Below are 17,500 nucleotides of genomic sequence, written 5' to 3'. Positions count from 1 at the left end.
ATGTGCAATTACACTTTATTCTAGTACGGCAAAAAAAAAAAAAACATGTTCTCCGGGGTCACACGCGCCCCCCCCTGGCATCGCACCCCACTATTTGAGAAGCGCTGGGTTAGAGGGTTAGGGTTAGGGTTAGAGGGTTAGAGGGTTAGGGTTAGGGGGTTAGGGTTAGGGGGTTAGGGGGTTAGGGTTAGGGTTAGAGTTAGGGGGTTAGGGTTAGGGTTAGGGTTAGAGGGTTAGGGTTAGGGGGCTAGGGTTAGAGGGTTAGTAGGGTTAGGGTTAGGGTTAGAGGGTTAGTAGGGTTAGGGTTAGGGTTAGAGGGTTAGGGTTAGAGGGTTAGGGTTAGGGGCTTAGGGTTAGAGGGTTAGAAGGGTTAGGGTTAGAGGGTTAGTAGGGTTAGGGTTAGGGTTAGAGGGTTAGGGTTAGGGTTAGAGGGTTAGGGTTAGGGGGCTAGGGTTAGAGGGTTAGTAGGGTTAGGGTTAGGGGTTAGGGTTAGAGGGTTAGGGTTAGAGGGTTAGGGTTAGGGGCTTAGGGTTAGAGGGTTAGAAGGGTTAGGGTTAGAGGGTTAGTAGGGTTAGGGTTAGGGTTAGAGGGTTAGGGTTAGAGGGTTAGGGTTAGGGGGTTAGGGTTAGTAGGGTTAGGGTTAGAGGGTTAGTAGGGTTAGGGTTAGAGGGTTAGTAGGGTTAGAGGGTTAGGGGGTTAGGGTTAGAGGGTTAGTAGGGTTAGGGTTAGAGGGTTAGTAGGGTTAGGGTTAGAGGGTTAGGGTTAGAGGGTTAGTAGGGTTAGGGTTAGGGTGTGTGAGAGTGACATGTCCTCTGATGGTTAGGGTTAGGGTTAGAGGGTTAGTAGGGTTAGGGTTAGAGGGTTAGTAGGGTTAGGGTTAGAGGGTTAGGGTTAGAGGGTTAGTAGGGTTAGGGTTAGGGTGTGTGAGAGTGACATGTCCTCTGATGGTTAGGGTTAGGGTTAGGGTTAGAGGGTTAGTAGGGTTAGGGTTAGGGTGTGTGAGAGTGACATGTCCTCTGATGGTTGAGGCAAGTTGCATCAACAGGACTCCAGCACTGTTCTGCGATCTGAGTGGACAAACATTAACGTTTAAACCACCGTCCAACTGGACAGGTGTGCCATAACAAGACGAGGGATGTGATAATGGTGATGAAAGTGCTCTCATTTCCTTCGAGCAGCTCATCTGATTAGGGTTTAATCTCAGCGTCATCTTCTGACAGGAAGAAGCTCCGGGTGATCCGAGGTTGACACTAAAACGCTGTGCAGATGTTCCCCTGCCAGCAGCCTTCTCAACAGCTGCTGCCCGTAATTTTCAAGACTGGACCACACTCCGTGACCCAAGCCTGGTCCGGTGCTGGCAGGTCCCGAACCCTAACCCAGAATAATGAGTCAAATGGGATTAAGCTCTGTAAAACTAAACCAACTCGACTGTTTACAGGATGAAAATGTTCTGACTACAACCAGAAGTGCCGAGCATGTTTTGACTGACAGTGGAGATAATGTTAACAATTACAACATGGTTTAGTCCACAGTTAGGGTTAGGGTTAGGGTTAGGGTTAGGGTTGGGATAATTCAGGAAAAACTGAGGTCATGGTGTTTGGTCCTGAACCTCTCAGGGACAGATTAGATCACATGATCACTCTAGATGGTATCTCATCAACATCTAGTCTCTCTGTGAGGAATCTAGGAGTAACTTTTGATCAGAATCTCTCCTTCAGCTCCCACATTAAATTAGTCTCTAGAAGTGCCTTTTTTCACCTGAGGAACATCTCAAAGATCAGGAAGCTACTGACCCACCATGATGCTGAAAAGTTAATTCATGCTTTTGTTACTTCCAGGATAGAAGTAATTATTAGGTTAATATCCAGATTGATTGATCAAATGATGAACTGATTCCAGAACAGCATTGTTCACCATGACCAGCGGCGCCAGGCCGATGTAATCCCTCTGAGTCGTGTAGATCCGCATCATGCCAACATCCTTGTGGTTTCCTGGGAGATCCAGATGCCAGGAGATCACCTGACTCTCAGCTGCCTCTGAAACATTTTTAGGTATGAAGTCCAGCTGTAGAACCTCCAGAAGACCCCTGAATAAAGATAATGATAACTTTGGTCAGATGGTTAGCTTTGTTAGCTTCAGTGCTTCACAAATACAGCTACCGATAATCGATCAACTGGGTTTTTGTCAGGGCGCAAAGATGTTCTGATCTAGCAATTGTTATTCAAGAAGAACACACGTGAGTCGATGTTCACACAGACACCCTTAGATATCACAGATGGTTTAACACAACTGATGCTGGACCAACACAACTGATGCTGGACCAACACAACTGATGCTGGAGAAACACAACTGATGCTGGAGAAACACAACTGATGCTGGACCAACACAACTGATGCTGGAGAAACACAACTGATGCTGGAGAAACACAACTGATGCTGGACAAACACAACTGATGCTGGAGAAACACAACTGATGCTGGACCAACACAACTGATGCTGGACCAACACAACTGATGCTGGACCAACACAACTGATGCTGGACAAACACAACTGATGCTGGAGAAACACAACTACACACAATGAAAGAAGAGTCAAATGTCCTATGATATTGTTTCAGTCTTGATTCTGTGTTTCGAGGATCCAGATCAACCTTCACAGCGTCCTGCTGCAGGAACAGAAGCAGAAGCAATACACACCACCCTCAAGGTGGCATCCAGTGTGTGTGAGTGTGTGTCTGTGAGCGTGAGTGTCTGTGAGAGGAGAGAGACTGGTAGTAAGGGTTAATGACCCTGTTTCCAGGAAATCCTTTTGGGATGTGTGTGTGTATGTGTGTGTGCGTGTGTTTGTGTGTGTGTGAGTGTGTTTGTGTGTGTGTGAGTGTGTTTGTGTGTGTGAGAGTGTGTTTGTGTGTGTGAGTCTGTGTGTGTGTGTGTGAGAGTCTGTGTGTGAGAGTGTGTGTGTGTGTGAGTCTGTGTGAGAGTGTGTGTGTGTGTGTGAGAGTGTGTGTGTGTGTGAGTGTGTTTGTGTGTGTGTGAGAGTGTGTGTGTGAGTCTGTGTGTGTGTGTGTAAGTGTGAGAGTGTGTGTGTGTGTGTGAGTCTGTGTGTGAGAGAGAGAGTGTGTGTGTGTGTGTGTGTGTGTGCCCCTCCTAATCTGCCCTTGTGCGTGTGCAGATTAAGCCTGGATAACGTATCCATGATTACGGTGGTTCTGGATAAGTGGGTCGGGCAGACGGTGAATGTGGGAGATTAAGAACTGATGAATCAAAGCAGAACCAGTAAATTCAACAGTCAGGATGTGAAAATGTTTCCTGACCTCTTCGCAGTGACGGCGAGCTTCCTCCGACAGACCACAGAGACCACGTTGGAGGACCGGCCTTGGCCCGGCTCCAGCAGCAGCTCCCACAGCGCCGGGTCACTGGGTCGCATTGCACTGAACAGCAGACCCGACTTTAGCAGAACCCTGCAGGAAACAAGAACCATCCATGTCATCGGTTTAATCAATGGAGTTAGTTCACAGTCCCAGTGTGTGTTAGAGCGCCTGGTCCTGTCTGGACACGTCCCAACCATCAGCCTGGTCCTGTCTGGACACGTCCCAACCATCAGCCTGGTCCTGTCTGGACACGTCCCAACCATCCGCCTGGTCCTGTCTGGACACGTCCCAACCATCAGCCTGGTCCTGTCTGGACACGTCCCAACCATCAGCCTGGTCCTGTCTGGACACGTCCCAACCATCCGCCTGGTCCTGTCTGGACACGTCCCAACCATCCGCCTGGTCCTGTCTGGACACGTCCCAACCATCAGCCTGGTCCTGTCTGGACACGTCCCAACCATCCGCCTGGTCCTGTCTGGACACGTCCCAACCATCAGCCTGGTCCTGTCTGGACACGTCCCAACCATCAGCCTGGTCCTGTCTGGACACGTCCCAACCATCAGCCTGGTCCTGTCCCAACCATCAGCCTGGTCCTGTCTGGACACGTCCCAACCATCAGCTTGGTCCTGTCTGGACACGTCCCAACCATCAGCCTGGTCCTGTCTGGACACGTCCCAACCATCAGCTTGGTCCTGTCCCAACCATCAGCCTGGTCCTGTCTGGACACATCCCAACCATCAGCTTGGTCCTGTCCCAACCATCAGCCTGGTCCTGTCTGGACACGTCCCAACCATCAGCCTGGTCCTGTCTGGACACGTCCCAACCATCAGCTTGGTCCTGTCTGGACACGTCCCAACCATCAGCCTGGTCCTGTCCCAACCATCAGCCTGGTCCTGTCTGGACACGTCCCAACCATCAGCTTGGTCCTGTCCCAACCATCAGCCTGGTCCTGTCTGGACACGTCCCAACCATCAGCTTGGTCCTGTCCCAACCATCAGCCTGGTCCTGTCTGGACACGTCCCAACCATCAGCTTGGTCCTGTCCCAACCATCAGCCTGGTCCTGTCTGGACACGTCCCAACCATCAGCCTGATGTTTCTCTCCAGAAGGCTTCTTCAGGTCTTGAACGTTGGACAACCATGACCTGGATGGAGGAGACGTGTTCTTGCCGACACGTTTCCTGACACTGTAACCTCACCTCCACCTGCTTTCTCTCATTCACACAGATATTCCACATGTGTCAGCCATCACCATAGCAACAAGAGGGACTCAGCGTTGTCAGGAGATACTCGGCATTAGTTCATCCAGCTCATCCCAGAGTTGATCCAGATTCCTCTGGATTCTGTCCATCTTCTCCTGTCATCAGCTCAACATTCATGGCTTCCTCACTCAGGTCGAGACTCTTCTCTCTCTTCACTGACACATCTTCTCCACCTTCTTCTTTGACCCACAGCAGCACAGCTTCCACCCTGTAGGTCAACAATAACTTGGGCCTGGTCCAGTCCGGTTTGGGGTGAAGAGAACTGCACTGATCAGGGCTCCCCACACCCCCTGTATTTCCCTGGGTTGGGACCCTGGCAGGTGCCTTATTCTGGAGATAAAGGCAACAGAGGGTGGACTTCTGTGTTCGGGTGGGCAGAGCTGCAGACTCAGGGCCTGTGCTGCCAGACTCTTGAACTCTGGCCAGAAATAAACTCATATCTGCACATCACATTTGCACATTTGTCTGGTGACTGTAGAACTGGATCCGTCTGCTGGAGCCTTCGCTGCAGTAGAAACTGTTGAACAAAAACTTTGGCTCGCAATTCTCAATGAACAAGATTATTTCTGTCCTTCACAGGTTAAAATTGGGACCCAGAGACCCCCCCCCCCCCACACACACACACACACACTTTTTACTGCAGCCCTGGTTCAGAAACACAGATGTGTGAGTTGAAAGGTTACTTTTCATTTCATCAATGCAGAGTTGCATTTAGGTCAACGAGGGTGCGTCTGTGTCAGTGTGAGTGTGTGAGTGGGTGCGTGTGCTAGTTTCTGTACATGCTACATTAATGACGACCAGTTTTTGTACATGCTACATTAATGACGACCAGTTTTTGTACATGCTACATTAATGATGACCAGTACATGCCTTTTGCTATCAAAGTAAGGACATTTTTTGTGAAATGAATAAGTTTTTGGTCTTCCCAAATGTCAGTGTGTGGGAGGGTTCAGATTTGGTTTTAGGGTTAGAGGCTAAAATTAGGTTTACAGTCCAGCTGGGGTTAGTTGGTGGGTGGAGTTTTACATCTCTAAAAGGATTAGGTCAAGGTTACGCTCCATATTTTGGCAGCTCATCAAACTTAAATGGCTAAAGAGAAATTCTTCTTGCATTTGAAGCATAATTCTTCATGAGTAAAAGCTAAATCCAAGGTGCATTTGTACTTTCCTGAAGTCTTTTGGATCAAAACCCTTTGTGACTTGCATCAAATGTAGAGACTGTTGATATTCATAGACTTTTTTCAGGACATTTCACTCAATAGTTTTTCTTCTCCATTAAGCAGATCCAATATTTCTGGAGTCTAAATCCCTCTCTAATGACGGAGGATGTTCTGCCCCTCGGGGATGGAGCAACACTATAGAGAAACTCATGAACTCAGCGTAAGACACGAATCGTTCCACCGCCAGATGCAGCATTTGTTTTCAAGTATTTTAAGGAGTATGATCAGCAGAAATGAAAATCTTAAGATGTTCAGCTTCTGAATGATATGATGGAGGTCAAACAAAGACAGTTACGCAGTTCTATGTGTCTCCTGTTGATCCAAAAAGCACCATCACAGTGCAGCAGATGGAACAACTGTAGCGATGTAAACTGCTTCATGTCTTTTAAGAATGACAGCTGCTGGTTACTCTGCTACACAAAGATCTCTCACCTGAGAGTAAATGTTTCCACACTTGATGTGCTGACCAAGAAGACATAAAAAGTTGCCACATCTGTCATCTTCAGGGGCTTGGAAGAAGTCTGGATCACCACCGCTCCTCCAAGCCTCAGTCGATAAAACGTCGGGTTTCCTGGTGGACTTCTTAGCAGACTGACACTTCCGATCCATCTCATGGGTGTCCCAGAACTCCTGGAGTCCCGCCCTCTTCCCACCCCTATTCGTTGCAGGCTGTCCTGCGGGTAACACTGCCCTGTGGGTTCCCTCCGGCTCTGGAAGTAGACTTTCACAATGTTCTCCTGAAGTTCCTTTGCCCCTTCCATCCCTCCCGTGTCTCTGATAGAGCTGCCCGATCGACTTGCTGAGTTGAACCAGGCTGGCTCAAGCTTCAGCTGGGCGACACAGAATGTACCTGGAGAAACCAAGCAAGCCCCACGAACTTCCCTGGTCTCCCAGAAGGCGTAGGCCGTGACGCACTGGGCACCATCTTTGGCCTTAGCACCGGAGCCTTTTTTCTTGGGAACCTCTCCGGACCTTAACCTTTCCTGTTCAATCTGGATTCCGGCATCTGTGGGCATGTGGAAGAGGATTTTGACAACAGGAGACGAAGACCGAACACTTCGGGCCAAAATAACGGCAACAATCTTCGGCCCAACCAGGAATTGGCTCGAAGAAACCGGAGCATCGACCATAAGAGGACCATAGGCAGCCTTGATAACTGGCTGGAATAGTCCAGAACTGGATCCAGTGATGAGAAACGTTTGAGTGTGTGTCTTCACACTGGAGTTCCCTGGTGATTCCACACGATCCTGCCTCAGAAGAACATGATTCACGTTGAGAACCTGAAAGCTCACAGCAGGGTAAACTGGAGATGGACCAGAAGGTGCTCCAATGTCTTCAATAAGATTCTGGGTTTCAGCAACTGGGAGCAGAGAGAACTAGTTTAGTGAAGAAATCAGGGCAGAAGAACTGACTTAACTTAAACTCAGGTTCTTCTTACTTGAGAACATTTGATTGAGAGAACAGATGGAAGGAGGAGGGTCGACAGAAGGATCACAAAGGAGGCAAAGCTGAATTGTGAATCTGGATCAAAAGGAGAAATGTGATCATCACAAGGAACAATGAAAGGAAAAAAATGGGTCATTTCATTACATGCAAGGAGAATCTTCTGCATATGGAGCCCACCTTAGTTAGCATTAGGGTTAGCATGGACACGTCCCAACCCAGCATAATTTACAAATATTTTGTAAGGTTGATACTGTCAGCCAATCAGAGGCTTTGTTTCATACCCTGCAGGAAAGGTCAACAGTAATTGTAATATTGGTGGGTTTCACGTTAATAACATCAATGATGGCGGGTATCTGGAAGCTTCCGTTCTGAGAAGGTAGATTCACAACATGTCTGTGAAGATCTCAGTCATCCAAGTGAGGGTCGTTCTGCTAATTGAATCGTAGCAAATGGACTGTTTGAGTTTCTTGAAGAGGCTTCTCCAAGAGGATCCATCAGTTGTAAATGATTGTTTGGGTGTTTGAGATAAGAAGCCTTTGGCTCCTAAAGGTTCATAACAGGAAATGTGTCTTTCTTCTAGTTCCTATGGACAGTAGGGGACCACAGGGAGCAAAGTTCCTCACTGTCCTCGAAGACAAACTGCTCTCAGTTTGTGAGGAAAGGATTAGGTTAGCTTTGCGAGTTAGTAACGTGTTTCATCTTCTCTCTTAGGGTCACCACGCCTCCCTCCCTTCGTGAAGAATCGGGCCAGATCTCTTCTCCATGCCGAGCGAGTTTTTTCCCCTGCAGCGTTCAAGACTTCTTTCAGTTAAATAAACCCTTTGAGGCTGAGTTGGCTGTGTCCTGTTCAAACGAAACTGTAACAGGGCCGAGCATTTAGCTACCAGGCCCCCCTGCTATGGAACCAGCTCCCTGTCCAGGCCCCCCCTGCTATGGAACCAGCTCCCTGTCCAGGCCCCCCTGCTATGGAACCAGCTCCCTGTCCCGGCCCCCCTGCTATGGAACCAGCTCCCTGTCCAGGCCCCCTGCTATGGAACCAGCTCCCTGTCCAGGCCCCCCCTGCTATGGAACCAGCTCCCTGTCCAGGCCCCCCTGCTATGGAACCAGCTCCCTGTCCAGGCCCCATGCTATGGACCAGCTCCTGGTCAGCCCCCTGCTATGGAACCAGCTCCCTGTCCAGGCCCCCCTGCTATGGAACCAGCTCCCTGTCCAGGCCCCCCTGCTATGGAACCAGCTCCCTGTCCAGGCGCCCCCATGCTATGGAACCAGCTCCCTGTCCAGCCCCCCCTGCTATGGACCAGCTCCCATGTCAGCCCCCTGCTATGGAACCAGCTCCCTGTCCAGGCCCCCCTGCTATGGAACCAGCTCCCTGTCCAGGTACGGGAGGCTGACTCCATCGGTACTTTAAGATCAAACTTAAAACCTTCCTCTTTGAAAAAGCTTATTGTTGTTAATTCTGTAGTTCCAGTTACTATTATAGACAGACAGATTATCACACTTAGGGGGTCGTCTAATCAGCAGGTTATATAATAATTATATATAATAATATGGAAATAATTATCTAATCATCAGGTTATATAATAATTATATATAATAATATAGAAATAATTATCTAATCATCAGGTTATATAATAATTATATATAATAATATAGAAATAATTATCTAATCATCAGGTTAACATCTTAGCTGTGCTGCTAGAGGCCGAGGCTGCAGGGGTCCAGAACCATGATCACCTGATCACCAGGATGCTGGAACCCTGCTGGGTCATGGTCTCCTCCCCTCCTCTCCTCTCCTCTCCTCCTCTCCTCTCCTCTCCTCTCCTCTCCTCTCCTCTCCTCTCCTCTCCTCTCCTCCCCTCCTCTCCTCTCCTCTCCTCTCCTCTCCTCCCCTCTCCTCTCCTCCCTCCTCCTCTTCTCTCCTCCTTTCCTCTCCTCTCCTCCCCTCCCCTCCTCTCCTCTCCTCCCTCTCCTCTCCTCTCCTCCCTCCTCCTCTCCTCTCCTCTCCTCCTTTCCTCTCCTCTCCTCCCTCCCCCTCCTCCTGTCCTCTCCTCTCTCTCCTCTCCTCTCCTCTCCTCTCCTCTCCTCCCTCCTCCTCCTCTCCTCTCCTCTCCTCCCTCCTCCTCTCCTCTCCTCCCTCCTCCTCTCCTCTCCTCTCCTCCTCTCCTCTCCTCCCCTCCCCTCCTGTCCTCTCCTCTCCTCTCCTGTCCTCCTCCTCCCTCCTCCTCTCCTCTCCCTCTCCTCCTCTCCTCTCCTCTCCTCTCCTCCCTCTCCTCTCCTCCCTCCTCCTCTCCTCTCCTCTCCTCCTTTCCTCTCCTCTCCTCCCCTCCCCTCCTCTCCTGTCCTCTCCTCCCTCCTCCTCTCCTCTCCTCCTTCCTCCTCTCCTCTCCTCCTTCCTACTCTCATCTCCTCCTCTCCTCTCCTCTTTTTTTGCAAGAGATGCTGATAAAGGTTGAATGAATTGAATTTTATGTCACATAAAGAAAAACATTTCATATATTTGACTGGAAGCCATAAAAATATAAGTTTAAATAAATTGATATTTCATAGTTGTGTCGCTTATTTAGTTGGCGTCTCGTGCACTTGGTTAATTTCAGTCGCGACCTTGAGGATAACTTCATGACGTCACAGAGGTAAAAGTCGTCAAACTCACGTGTCACCGCCGCCACGAGCGCCACAGCTGCCAGCAAACACTTCCGCGTCATGGCCGCGAGGCGTCCGGACGTCGGGATGACAGACGCGCTTCACCTCCCGCTGCAGCTCCAACGGATGAAGTGTCTCGTGAAACGACCCACGAGCCACCACCGGGTAGAGTCAGCAGAGTCACGTGGCTCATAGGCGGAAATGAAAGAAGTCACTGTCTGTCCGCGAGCTGATCTGTTGGAAACAGGCTCCGCCCCCAAATTCACCGTCCTTACCCATTTCCTGACGTTGCTCATCATGTCCGTCATCAACTGGCTGGTTTAATGTGAACATATTTAATTAATCAAGACGCATTTTCATAAAGAGAGGAAGTGGGACACTAAACTAATATAAACAAACGATCGAACTTCTGTCCCCAAAGACAAGACAGCATTTCAAAATGAAGACAACAAAGGTTTCCTGGATGATTATTTCACTGCTTTCACGTCACTAATAATTAGTGACACACATCAATTAGTGACCAGCTCCCCTTCACACATCAATTAGTGACTAATTGATGTGTGAAGGGGAGCAGTTCCAAGTGTGCCTCCGGCAACACGCTGCTGCCATCTGGTGGACGCAGAAGAATCAATCAGAATCAGAGTACTTTATTGATCCCTTTAGGGGGGGGTCCATGAGGGAAATTAGCATCTCCCCAAAGAAACGTACAGCACTGTACAAAATTACCCACCACCATTACACACCATAAAAACCAATTAAAGATAATAAAAATAGAATAAAATAAGAAATAAAATAGAATAAATTAAAAAATAGAATATAAATATAAAATATAAAACTATAGAAATGTAAATAAATGAATAGATGGATGAATGAATGGATGTCCCAGTATTATGTTATTCCAGTGTTATTGTTCCAGTTCTCCTGTTGGCCCTCCTCCCCCCCAGTGAGGAGTTGAACAGCCTGATGGCTCGGGGGATGAATGAGTTCCCCAGTCTGTTGGTCCTGAACCTGGGGAGGCGCAGCCTCTGGCTGATCAGGCTCCTCTGGCTGATCAGGCTCCTCTGGCTGATCAGGCTCCTCTGGCTGATCAGGCTCCTCTGGCTGATCAGGCTCCTCTGGCTGATCAGGCTCCCCTGGCTGATCAGGCTCCTCTGGCTGATCAGGCTCCTCTGGCTGATCAGGCTTCTCTGATCAGGCTTCTCTGGCTGATCAGGCTTCTCTGATCAGGCTTCTCTGGCTGATCAGGCTTCTCTGATCAGGCTCCTCTGGCTGATCAGGCTTCTCTGATCAGGCTTCTCTGGCTGATCGGGCTCCCCTGGCTGATCGGGCTCCCCTGGCTGATCGGGCTCCTCTGGCTGATCGGGCTCCCCTGGCTGATCAGGCTCCCCTGGCTGATCGGGCTCCTCTGGCTGATCGGGCTCCTCTGGCTGATCAGGCTCCCCTGGCTGATCGGGCTCCTCTGGCTGATCGGGCTCCTCTGGCTGATCAGGCTCCTCTGGCTGATCAGGCTCCTCTGGCTGATCAGGCTTCTCTGGCTGATCAGGCTCCTCTGGCTGATCAGGCTCCTCTGGCTGATCAGGCTCCTCTGGCTGATCAGGCTCCTCTGGCTGATCAGGCTTCTCTGGCTGTGGAGGACAGTGTGCAGAGGGTGGCGGTCATTGTCCATGATGCTCCGCAGCTTGTCAATAGTTCTCCTCTCTGCCACTGTCGCCAGAGGTTCCAGCTTCATCCCCACCACCGAGCTGGCCCGCCTGATCAGCTTCTCCAGCCTGGAGAGGTCCGCTTTAGTCACACTCCCCCCCAGCACACCACAGCGTAGGACAGGACGCTGGCGACCACAGACTGGTAGACTGGAAGGAACACCTAGAAAGGGTTCGGAACCTTTAGTAACCTTGGTAACGCAAACTTTCACACCCAAGAAAGAAGATAATTGACCTGTGTTGAGTTTGTGCTGGTTCCGTTTGACATCACTGCAAATGTGAAAGATTTTTTCCAGCTCAAAAAACAATGTGGTGAAGAAAAGAAAGTCATTGTCTTTCTGCTCTTCTTCTGCCAAAAGAAGGGATGTTGGTTAGATGAAGGGTGTGAAGAGAACGAGCCACTAACCCACTAACCCACTAACCCTTCACACAAACCTGAAACAAGGCATGATTCTTTTGAAAATATCAAATTTAATTTGGTTATAAAAATTATATTTGCACATGCACAGTCATACAACACAAGCACTGTAAATACTGCACTGATCTCTGGGTCTAAACTGGGAACAGAGCGAGCACACAAGGACCACACAGCTCTGCTTTTCAAAGACACAACAAAGACTCACTTTTTTCAGAGCGCTGACGAGAAGGCTACATGAAATTAGGTAGAAACATTACGAAAATATCTACAAATAGACCAAAGTACAAAAAGGGTTACTGCAGCCATTCAGAATTGATTTGGTATGTGGACAGAAAACAGCCGGAACATCTCAGGAACCCTGTTGAAGTCAGATGTGAGCAGAAGAATCCTCCTCTTCATCATGACCAGACCAACGGGAGGCATCACTTTCAGCACCGACCGCCCCCCAACACAGATGGTGCCCCTTGATCTGAGGGACGGGTGATGAAGAGGGGGTGTGATCACACGGATGTTTCTGCAGCATCTGATTGTCACCATCTTGAGTCATTTCTTTCATTCTTCTTTGGAAAACTGCTCAGACTGCATCTGATGAGATGAAGGTCGGGTTTAACCCCTCCAGAACAGAGTCCTCAGTGTCTTGAAACCATTTCTTTGGACTCATGAATATTTTATACAGTCGGACTGTTTTCGAGGATCTGCTCTGACCTCTCCAGACCCACTGCCAATCCTAACTTGGAGTCCTCTGTCGCCCTCTAGTGGAGCTCATTTCTGCCAGTCTGGAGGTTCTTCCATCGATGACTGAAGCTCTGAGCAGCTTCAGTGGTCGCAGGTGCCTTGCTAGCCTCCATTAGCTGCTAATCCAGATCCAGATGTGACTCAATAGAATCTCAAAGTTTTTTGGACCCTCTGAGTTTGATTTTTCATATGTTGTTTGATCTCTGTCTCTATCAATATTTCAATCATCGTCAAAGTTTCAAACCAGTCAACTGTTCAGTTTTACCCATTATTTTTATCAAATTGCAATGATTAGGAAACAATGACGATTTAAAAATGGGATGGCAGGAGCCAATTCAAGAAAGCCCCGTTGTCATGGTTACCAGTGTGTTGCCATGGCTACTGTCAGACCAGGAGTTTTTCATCAGGACTGCAGCATCGTGCACAAATACAAACTAGACGTTGTTTGATGTTTGTGAATAGAAAATGTTAATGTCAGTCATGTTGAACATTTTCTGTTTTCTAAATTAGTCTTCATCAATCTGATGTTGATGAACGGCAGGAAAATGTCGTGATTGATGTTTGTTGTTTGATGGACTCACGATGGTGATGTCCTGGACACTATTATCCAAAATCTGGCTGCAATTGAATAGATGCCTCTTTTTTGAGCAATGACCTTCACATTTCACCTTCAGGTAAAAATGCCATTTGTGCCTTTAATGTCAGTGGTGTCACCATAACTGTGAATAGCAGTTTGTGGCTAATGCTACCGCTACCGCTACCACTGGTGATGGTGGTGATGATGGTGATGGTGATGGTGGTGATGATGGTGGTGATGATGGGTGATGGTGATGGTGATGATGATGATGGTGATGATGATGGTGATGGTGGTGATGATGGTGATGATGGTGATGATGATGATGATGGTGATGATGATGGTGATGGTGGTGATGATGGTGATGATGGTGGTGATGATGGTGATGGTGATGGTGATGATGGTGATGATGGTGGGTGATGATGGTGATGGTGGTGATGATGGTGATGATGGTGGTGATGGTGGTGATGGTGGTGATGATGGTGATGGTGATGATGATGATGATGATGGTGGTGATGGTGATGGTGATGGTGGTGATGGTGATGATGGTGGTGATGATGGTGATGGTGATGGTGGTGATGGTGATGGTGATGGTGATGGTGATGATGATGATGGTGATGATGATGGTGATGGTGATGGTGGTGATGGTGGTGATGATGGTGATGATGGTGGTGATGGTGATGGTGGTGATGATGATGGTGATGATGATGATGATGGTGATGGTGATGATGGTGATGGTGATGGTGATGATGGTGATGGTGGTGATGGTGGTGATGATGATGATGGTGGTGATGGTGATGAAGGGGATGGTGATGGTGGTGATGGTGGTGATGGTGGTGATGATGGTGATGGTGGTGATGGTGGTGATGATGGTGATGAAGGGGATGGTGATGGTGGTGATGATGGTGATGATGATGATGGTGGTGATGGTGATGAAGGGGATGGTGATGGTGGTGATGGTGATGAAGGGGATGGTGATGATGATGATGATGATGATGGTGATGATGGTGGTGATGATGATGGTGGTGGTGATGATGGTGGTGATGATGATGATGATGATGATGATGATGATGATGATGATGATGATGATGATGATAAGAGATAAAATACCAAAAAAAATGGACAAAATCAAAAGTGCCGTGAATGAGTTGACAGACCGCTGATGGAGCAAAGATGTTAATAACTGCATCAGAGTAGCAAGAATCTTATTCTGACCGAGTCAAAGAAGCCAGAATCCAATCAGAAGTCCTGGTTCTGGTTCTGAGCCAATGGCCTCCTCTTGTCCTGAATGACATTTTAAAGATCTGATCTGAATGACAGATTATTCTGCTGAGTCAGATTATTTCTGATGAGTCACAGATCAATTTTGATGAGTCACAGATTTAATTTGATGAGTCACAGATTATCTAATGACTCTCTAATTATTCTGCTGAGTGGCAGGAAAATCGGATCAGGCCCAAAAAATCGATGTGATCTACTGAAGAACTGGGAGTGAAGAAGGGTGAGGTTGAAAACAGAAGGTTGGACTTTGTGACTTTTCTGATTAATTTTTGTTCAATCACATGACCTCTTGCAGTAGGTCCTTTGACCTTTGACCCTGCTGATTTGGCACTGCCAGGACACGTTCCTGGTGCCACCATCACGGCGTCCTGTCATACGACGCTCAGTGAGGCGCTTATTTGACCGGAGACAGTCTCTTCAGCAGCTTCCTGCCCTTTGACAGGAGACTCTTCTTCTTTTTATTCGCCAGGTCCTGCGAGCCTTGGGGGTCCAGTGGGATATGGGGAACCCTGGATGGGCTCAGGGGTCTCATGGTGCCTGGGAGAAGGGGCCGGGTAACTGGGGAAGGTGCTCGGATGGGCACGTCAGTGCCGTCAACCCTGTCGCTGGTTTCTGTGGACACCTGCAGAGAGAAGTGATGGAGCTCGGTGGAGAGGATTAACAGAGACAACAAAGGACTTCTGACCTAATTCTGGCAGAATTTCTATCAAATCAGCCTCATTAGAGTGTTAAAATAATAATAATGATACAAATCATAGCAACAATTATTCCTTACATATTGTTAATATTAGTAGTAATAGTAGGATTACATTGTAATATATGATTGTATTACTATTATAAACTAACAAAGTTTTCGATGTTTCAATGGTTTTATGAGATTTGCTATTTTTTTTCATTTTATTTTCATCAACATAAATGAACAATTTTTCTTTTTCAACCTACTGAATTTGAAGATGAAAGATAAATCTGATGTCTTATAATGAACATAAACGTATTTTTTTTTTATTGTTGTGGTATTTGATTTCTTGCAGATTTTCAGACGTATATTATTGGATTGTAAGAACACAAAAGATCCTTTTGCTAATTTTCAAAATTATGTGACGTTTTATGAAACGAACCATATCAGGCAACAACAAATAGCTCCAGTCTTCCCTCCGTGCATCACATGTTGCTGCACATGTTGCTGCACATGTTGCTGCACATGTTGCATCACATGTTGCATCACACGTTGCTGCACATGTTGCATCACACGTTGCTGCACACGTTGCTGCACATGTTGCATCACACGTTGCTGCACATGTTGCTGCACATGTTGCTGCACATGTTGCTGCACATGTTGCTGCACATGTTGCTGCACATGTTGCTGCACATGTTGCATCACACGTTGCTGCACATGTTGCTGCACATGTTGCTGCACATGTTGCATCACACGTTGCTGCACATGTTGCATCACACGTTGCTGCACACGTTGCTGCACATGTTGCTGCACATGTTGCTGCACATGTGATGCACATGTTGCATCACACGTTGCTGCACATGTGATGCACATGTTGCATCACACGTTGCTGCACATGTTGCATCATATGCTGCATCACATGTTGCATCACACGTTGCTGCACATGTTGCATCACACGTTGCTGCACATGTTGCATCACACGTTGCTGCACATGTTGCATCATATGCTGCATCACATGTTGCATCACACGTTGCTGCACACGTTGCTGCACATGTTGCATCACACGTTGCTGCACATGTTGCATCACATGTTGCTGCACACGTTGCTGCACATGTTGCATCACATGTTGCTGCACACGTTGCTGCACATGTTGCTGCACACGTTGCTGCACACGTTGCTGCACACGTTGCATCACACGTTGCTGCACACGTTGCATCACACGTTGCTGCACACGTTGCTGCACATGTTGCATCACACGTTGCTGCACATGTTGCATCACACGTTGCTGCACATGTTGCATCGTATGTTGCTGCACACGTTGCTGCACATGTTGCATCACACGTTGCTGCACATGTTGCTGCACATGTTGCTGCACATGTTGCATCACACGTTGCTGCACATGTTGCATCGTATGTTGCTGCACATGTTGCATCGTATGTTGCTGCACATGTTGCATCGTATGTTGCTGCACATGTTGCATCGTATGTTGCTGCACATGTTGCATCGTATGTTGCTGCACATGTTGCATCGTATGTTGCTGCACATGTTGCATCGTATGTTGCTGCACATGTTGCATCACATGTTGCTGCACATGTTGCATCATATGTTGCATCACATGTTGCTGCACATGTTGCATCATATGTTGCATCATATGTTGCATCACATGTATGTCCAGCAAACATTTTCAGACTTTTCTCACGAGTACAAAATTTTTTGATCTCCATATTAATACAATGATAATCCTCTCTCTCTCACACACACACACAGCAAGGAGGAAGTTGCGTACCAAAGAGCACAGAACCAAAGATTGGACCATCATTAGGGATCAAACGCATTAGCAACACAACTTGAGTTTCCAGACTGTCCACAAACGCAGCAGCAACACAACGTGAGTTTCCAGACTGTCCACAAACGCAGCAGCAACACAACTTGAGTTTCCAGACTGTCCACAAACGCAGCAGCAACACAACTTGAGTTTCCAGACTGTCCACAAACGCAGCAGCTCAACTCAAGTGACCGATTGTCAAGTTTGGGTCCTGAAGATGTTTGAAGCTCCAATTTTTGGAGCAGATATTCAGTCTGGGATCTCAGTTGCACACTTGCTGGTTATGGTGTGAAATGAACAGTCTTTTGGCTGTTTGTGTGTTTTTTGTTGTTGCCAAACAGGTGCGAAAAACAAACA

The 17,500-nt window shown here is 47.9% G+C and overlaps 2 protein-coding genes across 3 annotated transcripts in view; both read right to left on the bottom strand.

Annotated features, from left to right (window-relative positions):
- LOC101070096 (transmembrane protein 132E) overlaps nt 1-10,210 on the bottom strand; it is a 21,473-nt gene extending 11,263 nt beyond the window's left edge. The window contains exons 1-5 of one of the 2 annotated variants that reach the window (XM_011617660.2): nt 9,945-10,210; nt 7,287-7,369; nt 6,281-7,208; nt 3,313-3,459; nt 1,915-2,086 (exon numbers count right to left, since the gene is read on the bottom strand). In XM_011617660.2, coding sequence (XP_011615962.2) covers nt 1,915-2,086; nt 3,313-3,459; nt 6,281-7,208; nt 7,287-7,296 — 1,257 coding nt within the window. In that variant the 5' untranslated portion in view covers nt 7,297-7,369; nt 9,945-10,210. The remainder of the gene's footprint in view (nt 1-1,914; nt 2,087-3,312; nt 3,460-6,280; nt 7,209-7,286; nt 7,370-9,944) is intronic. The other variant, XM_029837905.1, reaches the window with a different exon arrangement.
- A 4,154-nt stretch (nt 10,211-14,364) lies between these two features.
- The window catches only part of rimbp2a (RIMS binding protein 2a), a 25,824-nt gene continuing 22,688 nt past the window's right edge, over nt 14,365-17,500 (bottom strand). The window contains 1 exon segment of the mRNA XM_029837954.1: nt 14,365-15,264. Coding sequence (XP_029693814.1) covers nt 15,037-15,264 — 228 coding nt within the window. The 3' untranslated portion in view covers nt 14,365-15,036.

This window comes from Takifugu rubripes, chromosome 6 (genome assembly GCF_901000725.2).
Source record: "Takifugu rubripes chromosome 6, fTakRub1.2, whole genome shotgun sequence".
Lineage (NCBI taxonomy): Eukaryota > Metazoa > Chordata > Actinopteri > Tetraodontiformes > Tetraodontidae > Takifugu > Takifugu rubripes.
This window is presented reverse-complemented; position numbering and strand designations above follow the sequence as displayed.